Source organism: Gracilinanus agilis, chromosome 6 (genome assembly GCF_016433145.1).
Source record: "Gracilinanus agilis isolate LMUSP501 chromosome 6, AgileGrace, whole genome shotgun sequence".
NCBI classification, from domain to species: Eukaryota; Metazoa; Chordata; class Mammalia; order Didelphimorphia; family Didelphidae; genus Gracilinanus; species Gracilinanus agilis.
In genome coordinates this window covers 245531023-245555059 of record NC_058135.1, presented here as the reverse complement: position 1 = coordinate 245555059, position 24037 = coordinate 245531023, and the positions used below count along the sequence as shown (strand labels likewise).

Below are 24037 nucleotides of genomic sequence, written 5' to 3'. Positions count from 1 at the left end.
CCAAACTTATGTTGATTTTTCAGTTTTTCCTCCAATTCATACAATGGAGGGGAAAGTGTTCTTTGACTTCTAAAAAGTTAATATTGCCTATAAAAATTGGGTCCCACAAATTTCAGGTGCCAGGTCATCAAGATACCTTGTAACTGATCTTCTTTTTGTTCCACACACGGCACTCCTCCCATTTCCTTTCTTTGTACCTCTACACAGGTCATACCTGTGCTCAAAATGCTTTCATTTCTCATCTCCACTTCATAAAATCCCTCACTTCTTATAAAGTGTGCTTTAAATAGCCCCTTTTATACAAGGGCATTTTTGATTCCTTGTATTGTTAAAGACCTCTCTATTTGCCTGTTTTTCTTTTCTTTTCTTTTTAATATTAATTCTTTTAATTAAGTGGTATTTTTTCTTTATTTGCTTCTCTATATAAATGTACAACTATAATTCTTTCAAGTGCCATTTTGCATGAGATCATTCCTAGCATCTCCTTCCTGCCCTCCTCTTCCCACCACCAGCTGCTAGTGTTTTTCCTCAATAAGTCCATCGACATTGGGTGTTATCTTATATGTTCTTATTTATGTGCATGCTGTATCCTCCAGTACAATGTAAGCTCTTTGAAGATAGGGACTTTTAATTCAATTTTTCTTTTATCTTCAATGTTTATCACAGCACCTCACACACCATAACCAATCAATAAATTGCTTAGGGATTAATAGATTGATGTTACATGTTGTCTCTCTTGAAAGAACTTAACCAATCAATCAACATTAATTAGGTACCTACTACAAACCCGGTTTTGTGACAAGCACTGACTGTACAAAAATAGGCAAAAGGCAGTAATTCCTTAGGACCAAAAATTGTTTCATATTTTTGTCTCTGTATGACTAGCACCCACCACCATGGCTCATATATGTTATTATAAGGACAGCTAGGTGGCACAGTAGGCAGAGTACCTGGCCTGATGTCAGAAAGACTCATCTTCCTGAGTTCAAATATGACCTCAGATACTTAGTCAATGTGTGACCCTGGGCAACTCACTTAACCCTGTTTGTCTCAGTTTCCTCATTTGTCAAATGAACTGGAAAAAGAAATAGCAAACTACTCCAATATCTCTGCCACAAAAATCCAAGATGGGGTTATGAAGAATCAGACATGACTAAAAAATAACTATAGGGGCTCACATTTAGTAGCTACTTAATATATGCTTATTAACTGATTAATTTCATCATAGAACCTTTTATTTTTGGTATAATCTTATATGAAACTGTTGCTGGAATGGGCAGAAGTCAGGGCTCAGAAACTCCCATCTCTGAGTTTAGAGAGTGATTATCTCATGGGAATGGAAAATTGAGGTCTGCATCTGGATGCAAGCAAAGGCATCACTGGGTCAGAAATACAGTTTCCCAGAATACCAAATCCAAGAGAGTGAGATAAAATGTGTATGGGGGCAGTGGGGTGGACAAAGGCACCAATATGGGGATTTCAAACCAGGGAGGTCCCTTCAGATATGAGAGGAATAGGTCTAGGAGTGTCAATGAAATTACTGATTGTCTGACACATTGTGCCACCCCTAGAAGCCTTAGTGTCTTAAAGCAGTGTATCATATCCATTCTTCCCTTTTGTTCTGTTCTAAAAAATCGCTATGAAAACAAAGTGAATCCTACAGCCTCAGCCATGCTGGCGAGGTTCTTCAGCTCATATACCATCCCTAGAGAATCTCCCTTGGTTTTCATGTCTGCCTCTGACTTGGTTGAATTCTCTTAATAAAAACCCCCTGACAGTACCCAATCATATACTGGCTCCCATGTTCTCTCTTCAGGACAATATCTCTGCCAATCGGCTGGTTATAGTAAATCAAGGTTAACCTAAATAATCCATTCTTTCAGCCTATCAACAAATAGCAATGATAGCAAAGGATTTTTATTACATAGTTAGGGATTGACAAGATCCCTTTGTACAAAGACCAATGGAACACAAGATAAATAGTGAAGAGGGTGACCTTAAATAAAGAACAGTAGGATTTACAATGTAATTGAAGTTTATTGTAATATTTGCTGGTTTCTGGAAAGATGCACCGGTGTGAAGGTGTTCGGATGGCCAGGACTGATGTCTTTTAGTCTATTAACCTTGGTTTGGTCTTTGATCTTGAACACTATTCTCTGAGATGTTTTCTTTCCTTCCTTCTATCTTCCTCCATAATGAAGTCTCCAAATATAATAAATGCCAAGTTAGTAGGGAATATCTTAGCAAATTTCCCTTTGAATTTTCTATAACATGTTGCTGAATAATTCAGAATTATTGTCATATATCTTCTATATAAAGACTTTCTAAAGAATTGGCCAATAGAGCAGTTGGTACCTTTCACATCATTTGAATGTTAAGCCTCATGGCCCACCAGTTCAGGTCACCTTCCTCAGGCAGTCTTTAGAAGGCACCAGATAATTATATCAAATCCTTTTGTTAGAGTCAGGGGATATTGGGATAGACATGCTGATGAAAAAGGAATCACTGGGATGGAGGTAAGGGTTTATCATTTCCTAGGGTAGACTATATCATCTAAAACTGAAACCAAATGAGTATAAACCAAAGACCAAAATTAGTCAGAAGCTAGGATTTATTAGAACAAAAAAATTCAAAGGGACTGAGGTAGAAATAGGAAATATGTATGAAGGAGTATCTGTTTTAAGACTGGCAAAGAAAAAATAAAGTTTAGAATGAAAGGGGGAAACTTTAAGGACACTCAACCAAAGTATCCTTTTTTCTTGTATTAAACTTTATGGCAACGAGTTTCCAACCCTGTTCCTTATCGACATATTGGCATGATCACTGGTCATTTCTACTGTCTCCTCTTGAATCAGCCATACCAATGATGCCATGAACTTAAATAACTACAATTTTAGTTCATTATTTGAACTTACAAAAATTCATGCATCACAAAATGTTGAAAGGAAGAAGGCATCAGGAGCACTCTTTGATACAGAAAGAACCAGAGCCTTACTTAGAGACCCCTTTTCCTTTTTAACTACTAAATCACCTTCCAAAATCAGCTTTATGACAGAGTAGAATATGAGTGGATTAGAAGGAAAGACTCCCGGCCACTCTTTTATGAGTATTTCTAGGAATTCTCTAGAGATGCTTCAATATCCTAATTCCAAATCTTAAGTGATTTCAAATTACGTCTCAATCTGACATTAAGAATATAGCCAGTTCTCCCTTAAGGTTTAACAGACACTTCTGCAAATCCCTCCCTGCTCTTGAGGGATTCCATGGTGTCCTGCACCCTCCAGGGCTCTTTGACAATAGTCTAAGTGGCTTCAGAGGACCACTGGTATGGAGCTACATAACACAATGCTGATTCTGCCTCTGAAGTGGCACTGCTAGGACCTGCCAGGAGCAGAGGTCCAAGCCAAGGGTATTGCCTGCCTGGGAGACAATTTTGCTTAATGAAAATTTGCAGAAAAAAAAGAACTCTTCATAAATGTGTTACAGCAATATACATTAGGGTCCCCTTATCCATGGTTTTGCTTTCCACAATTTCAGTTATCCGTGAACAACCAGAAAGCTAGAGAGGTCTGCCTATGGTTTCAGTTACCCTGATAGCAGGTCATCCTCCAAGTACTGGAGGTCCACTGGTGGCAGACTGCCCTCTGCTGTGGTCTCTTTTGCTTTCACATTCACTTTTTTCCCTTTCATTTTTAGGGGTTTTATTTGTTGTTACTGTTGTTGTTGGCAGGTTACAAAGTACCAAGCCAAGAGACAGGAACAGGAAGAGAGAAGACATATATATGAGGTAAGTAGGTGTTGCATACATCCAAGTTTTCAGTCATCCATTCTAGGTCTTGGAATGAATGCTGCTGACAGAGGGATCCTATTATACTTCCTTTCCTAATTTTTAATTTTTTACCTGAAAAAATAAAATAAAATCATTAAATTGATAGAAGGGACTCCTACATCCAAAATGACTTTGTCATGCCATGAAACAAAGACTTCTTCATCCAAACTGGAACAGAGAGAAGATCATTATTGAAGTATTTGGATAGAAAGTCCACTGGGTGGTGGCAATAGCCCATTTTGTTCAGAGTTTAGAGAACTTTTTAAGAACATGATACAGAAGTAAAACATATAAATAGTGACCTGTTGAACATAAGGGCATACAAGAGGATAAAGGCTGTCCCAAGAGAGGTTTCCACCTTTGGCACACAGGACTATTTGATGCTTGAATGCTCAAGAAACAATCACTTGGTTAAAAACATGATCCATCACCCTCAGGTAACATCTCAAAAGGAGGTTCTAAGAGGTTTTCAGAAGCTCTGAGCACAAAACAGCTCAGTTTCATCAGGGCAAATTCAACTCAAACTGCCATAGGTCTATTTCATAATATCCTGTCTCACATTAGTCCTGGTTGGTGATATGAAGGCACATGTCTATTAGGAGTGGTTTGGGGAAGGGATGGGGATTCTTTTCACAAAGATAAATTTCAAGCTCAGTATGGAGAGCAAAAAAAATTATAATCAGAAGACCCAGGTTCAAATTTTTTCTCTGATATATATGACGCATCATTTCACCTGTTTTTGTCTCAGGATGCTTATCTGGAAAAAGGCTTGGACTAGATGAACTCTAAAAACTGTATCTATATTATCTAATTGTAATCATAAGTCTATAAAATCTCCAAGGAACCAGAGACTTTCCAGGCTCTAAGAGCTCCTATTTTTCTTTAAATCCTAGAGGTATCGGTACTTACTTTGAACCTCTAGAAGCATTCTGGGTTTTCAAGAATCCCCTGCCCTCACTGACTTCTTGATGATAAGAATGATGAAACATCTTATTTTCAGTCTGACCTTGAGCAGGGACTCAAGCTTCATATTTTACTGGGATATTACAGTATTGAGTCAACATTTACAGGTTAGAACAAGATAATCTGACCTATGTAATCACCTTCTGTTTAGATATTTATCCAAATATGTTATAGGAAACCAAAGACACTACCACTCCCCAAATGCCTAAATCCAAGAGATGGTTATATTCACTCATATAAACCCTACATTCTACTTCCCAAACATACTAATTATAAAAGAGAAAGAAAGGAAGAAATCTTATGAATATTTGTAAACACATTTACTATAACCTTCAGAAACTTTAATTAATTGTAGGGATTCATACTCAACCCCTCACCCTCATTAATTTGCTAAAGTGATTCAATCTAATTAGACAACAATCAGTTGCAAAATCACCAGGCATCTTTCCTAGTAAAGGAAATTCTTCCTTTAACAGTGGGCACTACCGCCCCCTGGTGGGTTCTGCAGCAATCCAGGGAAGCAGTGATGGCCACAAGTGCATTTATCTTTCCTATTAATTGCTATTAAAATTAAAAAAAAATAATTTCCAGGTGACTAAGTAATATTTTTTTTCTGGAAAGGGAGCAGTAGGCTAAAAAAATGTGGGAACCACTGCTTTAGAAATTCCATATATTCTTTAAATTATAATTCAGAGTAAAATAAAATCTTTGATATGAGAATTATAATAGAATTTTTATGTAAAGATGCCAGTATTGTTATGCTAATAATGTTATTTCAATGAAAAGGGACATGAACCAAAGAAATGAGTGAAAAATGATTAAAAGTTTGTGTTTCTGATTTGCTTCAAGTTCCAGTCAGTACATAAGCATTTGTTAAATTGGAACCATATCCCACTCACTGTGCTAAGTGACTGGGATACAACGAATGGAAAAAAAAATTTCACAGTTGGAGTCTGAGATTAGCACACTACTGGAACATCAAAATCACTTAATAACTGCTTGTTAAGTTGACTAGAATTTCTCTGGTCTATGGAAAAGATACTACTTCTGCTATCCCAAATCCCTGATCATGGCTCTTCTCATAAGGTTAAACAGAAAAAGCACCTTCAAATAAAAGGTACCATAGATCACAAATAACCTCACTCTGATCTGAAGTCAATATTGTCAGCTTATGGGAGAAATGAGGGAGATGGAAAAGGAAGAAATGCCAAGAAAAAATGGACCATGTTTCCTGATCCTCTTATTTAACCTCTTTGTTGTTCTCTGCCTTCCAACATAACAAAGTTTTTATTTCCTATTATTTCACATTTTAAAAAAAGTGAATCATTATAAAAGAAAAGTCAACTAAAATTTGTCTGTCTATGACAACAAAACAAAGTAATATCATAAACCTCTGGGCTCATCTGTGGTTAGGCAACTGTGGTGACTATTGAAAAACAACACTAACTACCACAAAAAATCAGAATATTAAGGAGTAAACATTGACTTATTTTGCATGTAAATTGCAAAGAGGAGGAATAAATTCAGGAAGGGAAGTATTCATGTAAATAGGGGAATTTGTAATCCAAGAGAGTATGATAGAGTAAATCAAAGCAGATAATACATTTAAGTGGGGATTTTGTGATAAGTGTAGATCGAGAATTGACTAAACATAACAACCACACCACAGCACTGTTTCATTTTTGCTTAATACTTACCTGTACATGAGAAATCATCCACACGAATATATCCTGGAACACAGTCACAACGATATGATCCAGGCAGGTTAACACATACTGTGTTAGCATGGCAATAATGCATCTTAGCAGCACACTCATCGATATCTGAAGGAGAAAAGAACCAGAAAGAGATCAGTGGAGCGCCCCAATGCCTTAGTCAAAGAGCATAATAATGTTGGAATGAAACAGAAGACAAAGACCCTTTAAAACAATGGATGAGATATACTAAGAGCAAAAGCTGAAGTCAATATTCAGCTCATGCATGAGTTTGCTTCTCAAGCAGAAAAAGTATTTTTATAAAAGTATAAGTCAAGACATAACTGCTAACAACTTAAGAAGTAGAGAGGCAGAGTCTTGCCTCTGCATTTTTCTGTCCCTTTGGATGGAGAACTCTTTAAAAACCCAAAGGAAGGAGGGTTGTGTCCATGGTGCTGATATGTGCTAATTAATATTTATCACATGTCCACCTTCCATAGCGCTGTTTTGCTTAGAAAGATCAAGGGAATAGAGACAACTGTACTAAGACATGCTTTACTCTATATGCTGCAAAATGCTGTCACAGAGGGGCTCATTTTGCCCACAACAGATTGCTTATATAGCAGCTGTAGCAAGCATGCCCACAGACATGATGCAAATTACTGTACAGTCATTCAGCAATGCTATGACACATCCTGGGGGACATTACGATGGGATGTTCTTATTCTTAGTGGGGGTGGGGAGAACCATTTATGTTCCCCTCTCTGACTTTCGTGATGAGAACTGAATTAACTAGCAAATGGGAGTAAGTTGAAAGATATTCTGGGTGCAGTCAGATAAGGAATACACTGCTGAAAATTAGTTTATATCTACTCTAGTAGTCAATTTGAAAAACCTATGCTTTACAAAAGAGGGATGAAATCAATTGATTGATTAGCTTTATACCTCTAAAGATCATCATCAGGACACCCTGAAATCTTTGCTCTTGGTTGCTGAACATTAAAGCAATAGGATAATACTTGAGAAACTCTTTTCTTTATTTCTCTAAAAAAAGGTAGGGTGTGTTTCTTTTTAATTTTGTAATTTTAAAAAATCTTTGCAGAGGTAAAAAAGAGGTAAGAAAAAATAAATTGGAAAACAGATTAGAAAAAGAAATGGAAGTAAAAGAGGAGGTCCAAAAGCAATTACATCAGTTCCCTTCCCCAAAGGTCACCAAAGGGAAACACATAAAGAGATAAGTTTCCAGAAACCTGATTGTGTTTATGTGACACCCAAACAATTTGTTCTGACCTCTTTCTTGAAAGAATAGGCCAATCACAGGGTCATGCTGACAATGGTCTTTGAACAACTATACTTGCTGCCCAATAATAAAGTGCAAAATCATTCTTTCAAACACAAGGTAGAAATTATATCTTGGTAATCTCTTGTAAAGAGAAAAAAATATCCGTGGAGCCTCAGCTAAGAGCTGAACACCAATATAAACTTTTTGCTTCTAAAGGAAATTCGTAAATGACTACAAATATTTACCTAGTTTCATGGGTCACTGAAGATAAATGAAATTTATAGCCTAATGATTCACTTTATGGTGGTGAACCCCTCCACCCATTATGTCAGTAGAATGAGCTTATTGTCTATAGACCCTTCAAGTTAAGGAGAAATTTATCCCTGGCTTATTTGGCTTTGATATGTCATGAAATGAAAAAAAAATTATAATTTTGATAAGTGACATATCGTGTCTTAAATTTTACAAAGCCCTATGTATACATAACCACTTAGAAGCCCATAAAACAAACCCTCAGAGTTTGATACTAAATATTTTATTATATTCATCTGACAGATGAAAAAATTGAGTCTTGGTGAAGTTAGCTGATTTCATATAATGATGAGTCCAAGGTAAGATTAGAGCATACGTATCTTCAAGTCTATCACTGTTTTCAGTACAATATGTTGGCTCTCTTTTTTTAAAAGCAAGGCATTGTAATTATATTGCATTTTAAGACTTTTTCTTACAACAACCATATGAGAATAGGCTGTGCAAATATCAATAACCCAGTCAAAATTCATTAAGTTCTTACTATGTACCAAGCAATGTACTAAACACTGAGGACAAAAAGAAATATGGAAACACATTCCCTCTCTCAAGGGACCAAAATAATAATATGAGAAATAACATGTAAAATTTGTGCCTACGAGATATATACATTGCAAAATGAAAGGTAATATCACAGGGTCCAAATAAGAGAGTCAAAGTGACTTAGTTATTTTACTCTAAACAGAATGGAAAGGACTCTGACTGAAGTCCACTATCATCACTCTAATATTTCCATTATCCCATGCTAGTATCATGAAACTCTTCCCTGGTCAGATCAACTTTGATGTGATCATCAAAGACTTTAGGCACAACATGACAGATCAAATGGCAGACTTGAAGTCATAAATACCTGGGCTTTCTCTGCCCTCTATCAGAGGCATCAAACAAGTAGCCATGGGGTCTCATAGTACATAAGTATTTATGAAGCCCCTTCTATGTGCTATTCCCTGTGCTAAACACTGGGGATACAATGGAAAACTAAGAATGGACCCTGATCTCAAGAAGCTCACACTCTAATGGAGGAAACTGCATGTGAACCACTAAGTACAAATGAATTATATAAAATTCACCTTGGAATTATTTTAAACATTTTACAAAACTTCAACTTTCAAATTTTACGTATACTGCTACATTTCAAGATCTATTCCTCAGGAATATAATGCCTTCTTTCTTCTAGTCAGCCCACCTATAACTGCTAGAGCACCTTCTTTGTGTCAAGTCTTTGGACCACAAGAATGCAAAAACTTTGTGATGATCTGAATACTGAATTTCATAGTTGAAAGGGCATCAGTAGGCATTTAGCCTCCTATCTATACCTGCAAGAAACTCCTTCAAAAACCAGTCCAAGAAATAGTTACTTACTGGTTCAATCAATTATTCCATCTAAAGTTAGTCTATTCTACTTTCTAATTATTATGAAACTTTCACAGACAATAAGCCTTAATTTATATCTTTCTTACTACCATGGTTCATCCTGATTCTGCCTGCTGGAGCAAAACAGGACAAAACTAATCCATTTTCTACATAAAAGCTTTTCACAGGCTTGATGAAAGCTAATGTATTCTAACCTTGTATCTTCTTTTGTTCAGCCTAAATAACCAGCCCCTATAAGATCTGGGCTGGTGGCCTTTTATTGTTTTCATTGTCTTTCTCTGGATAGTCTTCAGATTATCAACATCCTACTTAAATTGTGGCAGCTACAACTAAAAGCAGTACATCCTATGTGATCTGACTAGGACACAGTACTGAGATACTAGCCCCTCCTTATTCCTGGAAACTATATCTCTATTCGTGTAGTCCAAAACTGCATTAGCTGTCTCATCTTCTCCATCACACTATTGGCTTATATTGAATTTGTTCATCTCTTATGGCAGCTACATGGTACAGTGCATGGAGTGCTAGTACTGGATTCAAGAAAAATTCATCCTCCCAAGTTTAAATTTGACTTCTGACACTCAATAGACATGTGACCATGGGCAAGTCACTTAATCCTGTTTGCCTCCATTTCCTCATCAGTTAAATTAATTGGAAAATGAAATGGCAAACAATTCTAGTATTTTTGCCAAGAAAATCCCAAATAGAGTCATAAAGAATTGGACATGACTGAAAAACAACTCCAAAAAATTAAAGAGAAAAAACAATTATTTTTTTATTTTTTCCCAGATAATCTGCTCATTTAATCATGACTTCTCCATCTAGCATTTGGAAAATGGAAAAAAATTTTTAAAAGATATGCATGGAGCAACTAGGTGGCTCAGAGGATAGAGAGCCGGTCTCAGAGATGGGGGTTCCTGGGTTCTAAGAAATTGGCACTTATCTCATTTACTACATAAAGTTATAAAATACTTTTCTTCCTATAGGTTTATGAGTGCCCCTATGCCCTACTAAATAGAAATCATTTCATATTAACTTTGGAAATCTCTTTAAGTATTAGCCTGAAAACTAGATTCCATGTCCTGTCCTATTTGACTCTATCTGGCTTTATCTAGGGCATTGGATCTAGTGGATGTGGATTGAGTTTATTATTTCTTATGCTGGAGTCAATATAGGGATATGTGAGACAAAGGGATGGGAGTTTGCTCTAAGAATTAAGATGGAAACATATGACATGAAGATATGAATCTATGGGCCAAGAACACCAGATATCATTCTGGCTAGTTGGCCCATAGAGAGGTCCTTGATGAGTCATTGACTCTCCAAAAGGACTTTAATATCCAGGTATATACTCAATAAAAGGGAATACCTATGAAACTGGATCAAAAGGAGCATTCAAAGAATTCAGTTGTTGAGGCTATTCTGATGCCTCACTCATTTCTTGTCACTCTTTTAGGCTGTCAGGTGCCATACTAACTCTATGTCTTATTTTCCTTAATTATTTATGGTGGAAATCAAAATAAATGAGTGGTAATAGATATCAGAAATGAGAATGGAATCCTATGATGTATAAAACATGTAAAAATACCTATACCTCTGTGGGGTTGGTATTATTTCATTAAACAAATTGGACAGGCCATTATGCCAGAAGTTTCATGCCCTAAATTCTAGTTTCTTCTTCCCTTAAAAATCATAATGTCCTATGGGAGCAGGTAGAAAGAGGGGAAGGAAAGAATATGAATTATGTAACCATGGAAAATTTTTTTCTAAATTAATCAATAAAAATTCAAAATAAAAATAAATCAATAAAATTAGAAAACCTATGTCTTACAATGAGACAGAATAGTATAGTCTAATTAGAATCAAATTTGTAGCTAATAGACATTGTCAAATCTCAGCTCTTTTACTCACTACTTATATGAAATGTGGTAAGAAAAATTATCATCTAGGCTTCAGTCTCCTTCGTTGTAAAGTGAGGGAGGTTAACAGAGTTAGGACCCCAAAAGATCTTGATGGGCCTGAACTCTCAAGTCTTGAGTATCTTTATTTTGTTTTAAACCCTTACCCTTTATCTTAGAATCAATAGAAAGTATTGGCTCCAAGGCAGAAGTGAGAAAAGGAATAGGCAATTGAGAATAAATGTCCCTTCCCAAAGGGATAGAGAATAAAGTTGAATTTTGTTGATAAATTCATATATCAAAGTCCTCTCCATATTTCTCTAGACCTTTGACCCTCAGTTTGAAAACAAGTGTCAATTGATCTTTCCCTCCCCAGGAGATACATGGAAAGAAATTAAGGAGTCTATGAACTTAGATAAGAAACAGTTTTATATTCATTTTCACTAACTTCTAAGTGAAATTTAACATTTCCTTGATTTGAAAATATCCTGAGAAAAGTTCAAATGCACAACTAGATGCAAAAGGGGTCTCCAACACACACACACACACACACACACACACACACACACACACACACACACTCACACACACGCAAAGATTAACTACCCCCTCTCTAGACCATTCTTTAATACTTGGAACTGAAGAGAGATGGTTTGGGTTCAAATTCTAGCTTTGCCTTGTGTCACTTTTATGAACATTGTCAAATTAATTGTGTCACTTTTGTGACCATTGTCAAATTAATTAACCTTTCTGTGTCTCAGTTTCTTCATCTATAAAATGAGGGTGATGAAATAAATGACTGTGAAGGTCCCTTTTGACTTGAAATCTATATTTCTAATGATTCATTTAAAAACGAAGAATTCATTTAGCCTTGCCTCAGAGAAGGCTTAATCTTTAGACGGTTGGCAGCAGCTGCCTGCAAGGTTATCAACATGGATGGCCACTTCTGGACTGTACACACTTGACAACTCATAAACAGACTGAATCCATGGGCTCATTTCCCCCAGGCCGTCCAACAGCTGTTCAAAGGCCTTGATCTGGCCATATTTGAAGGAGTGACTCATCTGTAACAAGCTTATTTGATTCTGAACCATGTAAGCCATCTCCTTGTTATGTGTGATGGTAAGTCCCTCGAAAATTATATACATATATATTTTTTTTCAAAAAGCAGATGAGGGGAAAGGATGAGAAACTCTAGGGAGAATTTGCTACATTTGTTTATCCAATCATTACCCCTCTAAGCCACCTGGGAGACCATGGAGGCACATCGATGTTGCACTGCTGACTGCCCCTTTTTAATAGGTTTTCCAGTTGGTGGTTTTAGCAATTCTATTTCTTGCATAGCTAACAATTTACTGGCACAGATCCAAGCTGAAGAGCACCTCCAAATAAAGCATATATGTTGACTAATATGTCAGAAAATTAACCTGACTCTGCGCAGTTTCATCACTTGGCTCTTAGAGAAAATTACCAATGCATGGACAACTGGAAAGGAATGAGGAGAAAGTTGGCAAATGAGAAACTTTGGGACAACTAGAAGGAGGAAAGTATGGACCTGACAATGAATTCAACTTCCAAATCAGAATATCATCACTGGAGAATGGCTAAAAAATAATAAATATTGTCCTGAAAGTCCCTTCCCTGCAAATAGTTTTTTTTTTAAATTTTTAAACCCTTAACTTCTGTGTATTGATTTATAGGTGGAAGATTGGCAAGGGTAGGCAATGGGGGTCAAGTGACTTGCCCAGGGTCACACAGCTGGGAAGTGTCTGAGGCCGGATTTGAACTTAGGACCTCCTGTCTCTAGGCCTGACTCTCAATCCACTGAGCTACCCAGCTATCCCCCCTGCAAATAGTTTTAATAAAAATTCTTCAGTCAGTTCTAAAACATATTGGATTATGTTGAGAATCATAAAAGAATTAACAGAGTAAATAAATGATTTTTTAACAAAACAATCTAGAGAACAACTTTGAACAACTGAGATATTTAAAAAATGAAGACCCCAAATAATATGTCATCAATCTATGGGCCTCCTGAGGAAAAGTCAAAATGGATGTTGAAATTTTCAGCAGTGAGAAAACTGAGGCATGAAGAGAAAAAGGTGACTTGATAATATTTAAAGAAGAAAACTCCTGACAGTGTAAATGGAAGGTGGAGTTTGTATCCCTCGATTTTCCTTAAATAATGCCTTTCTTTTCTGAATATTGGAACTTTCTCAAATAGTCATGTTGCATTTCCTAAGAGAAAAGTATAAGATAGTCTATTCAGGAGAGATGGATCTAATCAGCCTTTAAGATTCCAGTAAAAACTCAAAAATTATATTTCATTCTTCCTTATCTACTAGGGTTACCTCCCTACATACTAATGAGGAATTGATTTCCAAAAGATTGTTAGGTCCATGTTCCAAGCAGGGGAATATCACTCAAAATTCAGAAAGGATAGATTGTTCCTCAATAAAATTATTTTTCTTTGCATATCTGAGGAATAGGTACTGGCCCACCTATTTTACTTATATTAAGAACATAAAGATAGGGGAGGCAAACAAATCCAACCTCTAACATGGTGGGTTGGCACCTTCTCTGCAACTTATAGCTTCTATGAGTTTTCTAGAGCAGTGAGGTTAATGACTTGACTAGTGTCTCAGAGTTAGGACTTGCAGAATTTGTTTGAGAAAGAATTTGAATCAAGATTGTATTCTTCCCCTAGATTTGAGTACAACCTCCTATTCATTAAGCCATAATTTCTCTCACATCTGAAAAAGAAAAACATTCCCTTAAAGGAATTTCCAGTCCCATGCAGGAGTTGTGCTTACAAGCATTTCTGACAGTGACTCTATCAGTTACTGGGCAGCATGACCCTTGCTGGACAAATCACTTGAAATCTCTCAATCTATAGGACAAATAGGCCTATGTGAATTAATGAAAGTGAGGAAGGAAAAAAAAAACAGGATGCTCCCTGCTGATGTCCATCTTATCAATTCCTAAATGTCAAGGTAGTTATATAGTTGTGAAAAGAAGAATGCAATCTAAGAAGGATTCAAGGTACAGTAGATTCCAAAAGGCCAGGAGTGACACAACCATGCTTTGTCATACTAATCAGTGCTATCTAACATAGGAAACATGTTGTAAAACACATCATTTGTGATGCTTAAACAAGAAAATGGTCACACAGAGAAAATGAAGAATAACAAAGCTCAATGTTATAGTGATATTCATAAATTTAAAAAATAATAATTATTTTCAGAGATTGTCATATGTTATACTGAGTAGATTCTAGGAATTATTTATGGAAGGATAGGGATGTGAGTTGTGTAGGATAAAGAGATAAAAATGGGTTGTTATCCATACCACTGGGAGTAACTATATCATACCCCCATAAATGAAATCACCAATCGATTGAAATAACCAAGAATTCTTACTTTCACTCTCCCAATACTATAATATTAGCAGTCTTATGATTACAGAATCTTAGATCTAAAACTGGCAATGAAGTAATCTTATCTAATATTCCCATTTTACTTATGAGGAAAATGAGGTTTAGAGAAGTTAAATGTCTTCTTGCAATAAAATTTCCAAAAACCAAAGTACTGTAGTTTCAAAATTAGAAGAGAATTCAAAAGCAATGTATTTCAACCCATATTTCACTATAATACCTGCTGTAGTATTGCAGATATGTAATCTGTCCTTCGCCTGAAGAGCTTTATTGAAGAGGAGCACATCGTCTCTCAAGACAATCCACTCTATCTTGGAATATCTATAGTTATTAATTTTCTTTTTTCTTCTTCTTCCTTAAATCAAGCCTAAATTAACTTCTTTTAAACTTCAACCCATAGCTCCTCATTCTTGCTTCTGGAGCAAAACAAGTTCAAGCCTTCTTCTATATGTTGTGGTTGTATAGTCACTGCAGTTGTGTCCAAATCTCCAATAACCCCATTTGGGTTTTTGGTGGCTAGTTGAATAGTTTGCCACTTCTTTCTCCAGCTCATTTTATAGATGAGGAAACTGAGGCACAAATAAGGACAAGTGATTTGGCCAGAGTCACACAACTAGAAAGTGTCTGAGGCCAAATCTGAACTCACAAAAACAAATCTTCTTGACTGAAGACCTGGCACTCTACCAACTGCACCACCTAGCTGCCCGACAGCCAAACACTTGAACATTCCTCTCATATCCACCTGAATCTTATTTATTCCAACTCCATCATATGTCTTAGATTTAAAGCCTTTCGCCATACTGGTTATCTTCCTTTACACCCTGTCCAGCTTATCTCACATAGGCAGAGATAGTGTTTGAACTCATATCCCTAGACTGCCAAACCAATATTCTTCCAACTGCAACCCAATGCCTCTCAGTACATTAATTCATACAGCTTGATTATGACCTGTGACATTCCAGGAATCTTCTTTAGTTGGTCCACGTAGTAGTCATGAGTCCAGGGCTCCCTCCAACAGGTATCTGTGTTGTGTTTCCGTCATACCAACCTATATTCCTAGAGATAGCATTTTTCAAAAACCAGCTAAATCTATTCAATGGATCCAAATAATGACCTTTAAGCAAACACTGACCATCTTGAGGTGGAGACAAGAAAAGTTAATGTGAGGAAGGACCAGTACATGAAACAAACTGATTTTTCAAAAATATTCAAGTCTGATTTTTCCACTCTGTCCACACTCCAATTTTTCTATCCCACACTCATTATCATCAATGACATTTTCCCCATATGACCTCCTCCTGTAATATAGCCTAGTTTTACGCCCTCCATTGCTTCTGTGATCTTTATAAAGCAAATCCTCACATCTGATCATTTTAGGACCAAACTACCCCTAAAAACAAGCTGGGCCAATATATCCATTGCTGGCCAGAATCCAAAACCACAGGAGGGGTCTGACTCAACCCACTTAATACTTCAGAAAGATCCATGTAAGATTAAGCACCTGATGAGGGAAAAAAAAAAAGCTCTGGATTTTTTATTTAATGTTGTTAGAGAAACATCTATAAAGCACACCACAATATATATCAGGTGAGGTACAATAACGCTCAGATGGTGATTCATTCATAGAGACTTTTTGTCGTGTTTGAAATATTCAAGCTTATCTTCCAGTGGTCTTTGGAGATGGTAAAAATATATGATTTATGTTCCTTCCCTGGTTGTTGAAGTGGTTTGTTTTCCTTTTTAAAAAACATACTTATGGGTTTTGAAATGAAACCTGACATGGCATAATGATATTTCACATATAACCAAGAAATGTACATAAAATCGGGTTCATAGAACCAACAGAGACACATATGGGAGGGGACTTGGAAAGCAGCATCACTCATTATACTACAGAGCACTGAATGGCAACAAGTTGGTAAAACTACCCTCAGAGATATTTAATTAACTGGCATAGACATGATGTGCCAAAGTGAACAGAGAACGTGCCTTGGCATCAAGAACTGGTTTCAAACCCTGATTCTAATGTATCCTGGCTATGTGATGCTGGACAAGTCATTTAATATCTCAATGCTCCAGGCAACTGTTGAAGACTATAAATCACTGGAAAGTTACTTCTCTGTATTGTAGGATGCTTTGTCTCAATGCTGAGGATTTCCTAAATTGATAAAGTCATAGGTCTTTATGGGAGCAAAGTTATTATAAAGAGAAAGAAATGACAGTTTTTCTACCCTGAGTTTTCAAAGAGCTTAGAGTTAGAAAAGGACTTCAAGAAATCATCTAATCCCTTCCTATACATTTGGGGTAGCCAGAGCACTATGCACATTTTAAAGGTGAGACTATCTGCACCTAGGAAGGTTCATGGCCAGAAGTTTATAGATTTAGAGAGAAAAAAAGACTGCAGAGGTCACTGAGCTCAACCTCCTTCATTTTACAAATGAGGAAACAGACCCAAGAAGTCTGTGATTTGCTCAAGGTCAAACAGGTCAGGTAGGAGGTAGAAGGTGAGTTTTGAACCAGAGACCTCTGACTCCCAAGCCAGTACTCTTTTTACAACACCATATTGCCACTTGGAGAATTAAATTCTATACCAGAGGAAAAATAATTTCTAAAAAAAATCTTTATTCCCCAACACACAAACATGTAAAGGAAAAAAGAACAATTTTTATAGGGCCAGGATTTCTCTTTATTCCCATCTACCTTCTGTCTGTGGAGGCTAATGGGACTTGTCTGCTCATAATAAAGGTAGATCTTTTTCCCCAGGCTCTAAATTGGCTCCTGTTGTGTTGACCTTCCTCACCTTAATCTGAGCTTTTTTCAGATTCCCTGACTACCTATTCATTACTACAGTTCATGGAAAATATTTATGAAAACTGGCCCATGTTTTTATACTGTCCCTTGACACCCATGTCAAAAAGACTTGGCATCTTAACCTGACAAAATTTGGAGTTTAGAAGAAGCAGGCTGTTTATTCATATGACAAAGCAGACTTGGGCAAATCTTTAATGAAATAAGGAGGGGACAACTTTCAGAAGAATCCCCAAACACCTTCACTTCTCAGCTTCTCAGAGATTGGAAAATGACAAAGTGAATCCACTAATGATGTCTATGATACCTTGAATATATATTGTACTTTATGGCTTTCAAAGTATTGCCTTATTTGATTCTCTCAGTTCAAGGACAGGGCAGCTAAGTGGTGTAGTAGAGTACTAGGTTTAGAATTGGGAAGACTGATACTTGCTAGCTGTGTGACTCTAGTCAAGTCATTTAACAACCCTGTTTGCCTCAGTTTCCTCATCTAAAAAATGAGCTGGAGGAGGGAATGGCAAACTACTCCATTATCTTTGTCAAGAAAACTCCAAATGGGATCACAAGGAACCAAATACAACTGAAATGCCTGAGCAACAACAACATAAGGAAAGTGAGGATCAGTGATTCCTCTGTTAGCTTTCTGCATCATATAAAACATAGCCTAAAACAATATTTCAGCTTTTATTATACATAACTCTTTGTCCTATATTGGAGGATTCAATTTGTCCCAAACCTACTTTTAAAAAAAAGGTCTGAGACCTGAATTTTCAAGAAACTTTTTACTTTCCATCAACAGCACTGCTTGGTTTCCATTCCAGAGAACATCATGTCATAGCCAAGATCACCGAACATCTCATCATCATGATGAGATGATATGATGATAATATGATACTCAACACCTTCTCAACTCCCTCAGTTATCTGTTCCATCCAATTAGAGGACTGGTGGGCAGAACACCAATTCCCTCCAAAAACATTACTCTCTTCATTTGATAGATGAGGAAAGGAAATTTCAGAGAGGAAAAGTTACATAGTGAGAGTCACAGGCATATTCAAACCTTGATCTTCCTAATGTCAAGTTGCACACTCTATTACTATTCTGCATTGTCTCTCTATTTTATTCTTCCTAAAGTATAATCTAGCTAGATCTCAGAAGGCTATTTGCCATTTGTTGTTGTTGTTGTTGTTCAGTCATGCCAGTCATGTCCACCTTTTTACGTCCCACGTTGGGATTTTCTTGGCAAAGATACTGGAATGGTTTGCCATTTTCCTCTCCAGTTCATTTTACAGATGAGGAAATTGAGGTGAACAGGATTACATAAGTTGCCCAGAGTCACATGGCTATCAAGTGTCTGAGGCAAGACTTGAATTTAGGAAGATGAGTCTTCCCAAACTACAATAGACCAAGCATCCTATCCAAAGGGCCACCTCTCTGCCTATATCACCCATGTCACTATATACCACCTACCTGCTCTTTTGCAGGCACTAACTTCCCAGTCATATTGCAGTGACAAAAATGAGACCTAAAGATGACTGTTCATTAGTTTAAATGTTTAATGAGATGCCTGATAAAAATAATGCTATATTCTTAAATAATAATAATGGCTAACATTTATATACCATACTTACTATTTGCCAGGCACTGTGCCATATGCTTCAAAAATATTATCTCATTTGATCCTCACAATAACCTTGGAAAGTAGGTGTTAATTATTATCCTCATTTTACAAATGAGAAAAGTGAGGCAAATAGTGGCTAAATAACTCACCCAGGAGTCAAACAGCTAGGATGTATATGAAGGCATGTTGGAATACAAGTCTTCATGACTCCAGGTAGGACAGTCTATCCACTGTGCCATATAGCTACCTCATTTTGCATTACCATGGATGAAAAGAAATATGAAAAGATATTGCTAACCAAAACCAATTTGTATATTGAAAATGAAAATGGGCATCTAGTCCTTTCATACACATTAAAAGTAGCCTCTTCTACACCAGCTTAAACTATATCACCTGATGGTTCTTAGGATTGGAAATGCATGCAAAATGATTTTTCTATATTAGACTCCATTTCAGAATAAAACACTGACCTATGCCTACCTCTTTAATTTTGTGATTTAGGTTTATGCTGCACTCATTTTTATCCCAAATTGCAAAAATATCATAGATGCCTACTCTGTGTTACCTCCATGCCTAACATTTCTGAGTCAAAAGAATAACTTAGTCATGGAGACCCCTTAACAGTAAAGTAGCAAATATATCAAATATGTTTTGATTTAATGTCAGATCTAGGAAGAATCTCATCCTGCTAGAATATATCCCAGAGACTAGAAGGGAATTTGGATTTTGCTATGCTGTTGAGATCAAGAAAGGGCTGGCCCCCAAATGTACTTTTCTTTACCCATGAATACATGTTTACTCATAATAAAGAAAATTCAATGGAGACCTAAAAGAAGAGATTCCCCAAGAGACTTCAACCTTCCCCTCTCAGAACTAAATAAATCTATTTTTGCTTTGGCTTTGTCTGGAAATAAAAGACCCTTCCAACACTAAAATTCTACATTTCCCAGAATCCTCTATTACTTTTAGAGACTTGAATAGCTGTAGTTGGAAAGACTAATAGATATTTATGAATTGATCAAAAAAGAGAGAGAGAGAGAGAGATTCCCCAAGTCTCTCCCACAATCTCTTCTCAGAAAAAAGAATAGAGTAAGACATGGTCATCAGATTTCAATAGTCCCACACTTTTATCACTTTGATGGTAACACAGGACTACAGATATAAAGAGAAATCCACTCTCAGAGTTCATTGTGGGGACTGGAATGACAATGAATATGTTCATTCCTCCCATTTCTTTCTGGTTGTCTCAACTACTCTCTTAAAAAGAACCTCTCACTTATCAAATATTAATAAAATATTAATTTTCTATAGGTTGAGATCAACTCTTATGCTACTCACCCTCACTCTCAAACAATCAAAATAAAAAACCCAAGTTTTCAAATTTTAATCATAATGATTTGGTGTCAGATTTGGATTAGATTCACTATTGCCTCAAATTAACCAGTGGTTAGACATTGGTATCTGAATTAAATAAACAAACAGAATTCTATGGACCTCAGAGTGCATAGTTAATGAACACACTCTAGAGTCAAGAAAAATCATTCTATAACTTTGACAACCACTAATAGGATCAATGCTAGAACAGCTAGAGTTATGTAGAATTAAGGATTTTGGTTCATGTAAGCTCTATGAAGAAATCTGTTCAGATAAAATGGTTTTCTTATCTTGAGCTGGATTTGACACTGTTCTTCATTCCAATTAATTTCATGCACAATAAACTGGCATATCCTAATATTACTAAATAATGTGTGGCCTATGGTCCTTGGAAGCTATTTCTTTTGAAAATGTATTTCAGTTAAAAGAATATATTACCCTAATCATGAGGATAGGGCAATTGATCTAGAAGGATGAAGGAAACATCTGTTACCAATATCCCTGACAAGAGCACTAGCCCTACAATTCTCCTCTCCCTTTTCTTCCCCTTCTCCATAACCTCTTCCAATTTCCAGTAAACAACCTATGTGAAGTGGGGCAACCAAGTCCTCAGGGTTGGAATTTTGCTCAAATAACCTAGATCTGACTGTTGTAAAGATGGGAAGTCAGAGAACTAGGTGATACTTTTGTGTGGCAAAGTAGTGCAGCTCTAGAGATTTAGATGTCCTTTCTGTCCCTCTAGGGAGCCTCATATGGTGGGCTGTATGGCAGTCTGCGGGGGTTCTTAAGTTACCGCTTATATTAAAGGACTTAAGCAGTTCTGCAAATGACTGAATTCTTAATGATAACTTCTCAGGTCTTGTCTCTTTTCAAGGACTTGCAAGTTGTTAGAGAAAATGGGATATGAAAGATGCTTTTACCAAAAATCAGAAAGTACACCTAGGTCAAAAAAAGGAAAATGATAATAATAATAATGGTTATTTATATCACAATTTAAGACTTCCAAATTACTATATATGTGGGGGGGTACACACGCATAAAATATCATTTGATCTTAATAACTGTAAAGTAGATGATACTTTAAATCAGTGATTCCCAAAGTGGGCGCTACCACCCCCTGGTGGGTGCTGCAGCTATCCAGGATGGTGGTGATGGCCACAGGTGAATTTATCTTTCCTACTAATTGCTATAAAAATTAAAAAAAAATTAATATCCAGGGTTTTAGTAACACTATTTTCTGGAAAGGTGGCGGTAGGCCAAAAAAGTTTGTGAACCGCTGTTTTAAATAAATACTTTTTATACTTTATGTGATACTTTATATGATGATACTTTAAATAAATGATGAAATGGATCCACAACTATGTGAAGTGGATAGCACAGTTATTCCCACTTTAAAACTTGGGTTAAGTCACTTGCCCACTGTTAGAGTTAAGCAAGTACCTGGGGCAGGATTCAAACTCAGGTCCTTCTGACTCCAAGTCCAGTCCTCTATCCATTGAACCACTTTGCTCTTAAAAAAGACAGATAGATAGAAGTCCCGCTACTACTATGTGCAATGTATTTTCTAGGCTCATTGGCCAATAAAGGATATAGTACAAGTACCTTCCAATCTACTTAAGGAGAACAGACTCTAACTCATAAAATTCATAAGGTACATAAGGCAGTGTGTGCTAAGTGTAAAATGTAGGAGATCAGAGTTTGGTTAGGGGAAATTCAAGAAGAAACATTATGAGGCTGGAAGATCAAGGAATAGGACATAGGAACTCAGCTGAGTAATTGAGCGAGTGTCCCATGTTCTGAAGTCCAAGTATACTCAAGAGAACAGAAAAAAAAAACTGTTTGATGGATTCTAAACACAATGTGGAAGAATTGGACTTGACCACCTATTGGCCACAGGTAGACCCAAAAGAGGTAGAGCTTGGCAACAGCTACTGCTACAGATCTCTCATCAGCTTTCCTGACTATGGTAATAGTGGGCAAGAGGAATGAACATGAAGTTTTTACTTGCTCTGGATCACCTTCATCTCCGTGTAACAAATTAAGATTAGAATACCACAGTAGCATCCTTTCTGGCTGAGTCTGATGTGCAATTTTATTTCTAAAGTAATTACAAAATGGCAGGTTGGTTCAGTGGGTGGAAGAGTTGCTAGATTTGGCATCACAGAACTTGGGGTTGGAACACAGCCCTACCAATGTGTGACTGAAGCATTCTGAGCTTGTTTACTCATCTTTAAGTGATCAGGTAGGACTAGATGATCTCCAAATTTACTTTGAGTTCTGTTTATATGATTTCTTCCCTTTCAGATATCCTTCTTGAGAAGTCATTGACCAGATTGTGTGATACATTAAAAAGGGGGAGGACTTTGGTTCAACTCCCATTCAAACATATATGAGACTTTGAGCCTCAGTTTCCTCCTTTGAAAAATGCTGCAGTTGACTTAGACAGCCTCTAAAGACTCTTCCAGATCTAAATTAATTCAGCTACAAGAAAATCTACATCCATTGGAGTTACAACTTGCTTGAATACTAGCTTTAACATGAAATGTCATCTTGGGGCTCATTTCAATTTAGGGGAATTTCTTTAACTTTAGAAGAAAACCTGTTTTCTAGATTACAATTTGCATTCACAAAATATATAGAAGTAGTCCAATTATCTCTATCTCATTGTCACTTTGTCTCTCTGTGTCTGTTTGTCTTTGTGTTTGGGCATATTTTATAATTTGAAAATAAATTTCAAATGAACAATGAGTTGAGTTGAGAATAAAATCGTACAAGAGGTAGGATTATCTTTGGGAAACTGTCCAGTTCTTTAAAAAAAAACCTTACCTTCTGCCTTTGAATCAATATTAAATAGCAATAAGGGTTAGGCAAAGGAGATTAAGTGACTCACCTAGGTTCACACAACTAGGAAGTATCTGAGGCCAAATTTGAACTTAAAACCACTGATCTCTAGGCCTGGCTCCCTATCCAAGGAGTCACTTATTTGACACTGTTCAGTTCTTTTAATGATTCTCCAAATTGCTCCATGAAACAAAATAATACTATTTTTCAACTATTATGTTATTGATGGAAGATAATGAAAATGAGTAATGGAAGGATTAAAAGTGATCCAAAAATCCAAAAGCCAATGGAAACATGTAGAATTGGTACAAGCAGGAATCAAACCATAACAAATTGGGGACTGTAGAGAGGCAGAGTAATGATTTCATCTAGGAAATGTATGAGTAGGAGTCATCCAAATGTCTCAGTGAAAACAGTGCAAATCCAGGAGACAGGAGGTCCTAGGTTCAAATCTGGCCTCAGACACTTCCTAGGTATGTAACCATGGGCAATTAATTCGCTTAACCCCCATTTTCTAACCCTTACTGCTTTTCAATATGCAGTATGGATTTTAAGATGGAAAGTAAGAATTTTTTAAAGAAATATATGTGTGAAAAGGAAGATGGGGTACT

General features: G+C 36.5%; 1 protein-coding gene across 1 annotated transcript in view; it reads right to left on the bottom strand.

Moving 5' to 3' along the window:
- Nucleotides 1-24037, bottom strand: part of NELL1 (neural EGFL like 1) — an 883145-nt gene that overhangs the window by 445747 nt on the left and 413361 nt on the right. The window contains exon 13 of the mRNA XM_044681836.1: nt 6490-6615. Coding sequence (XP_044537771.1) covers nt 6490-6615 — 126 coding nt within the window. The remainder of the gene's footprint in view (nt 1-6489; nt 6616-24037) is intronic.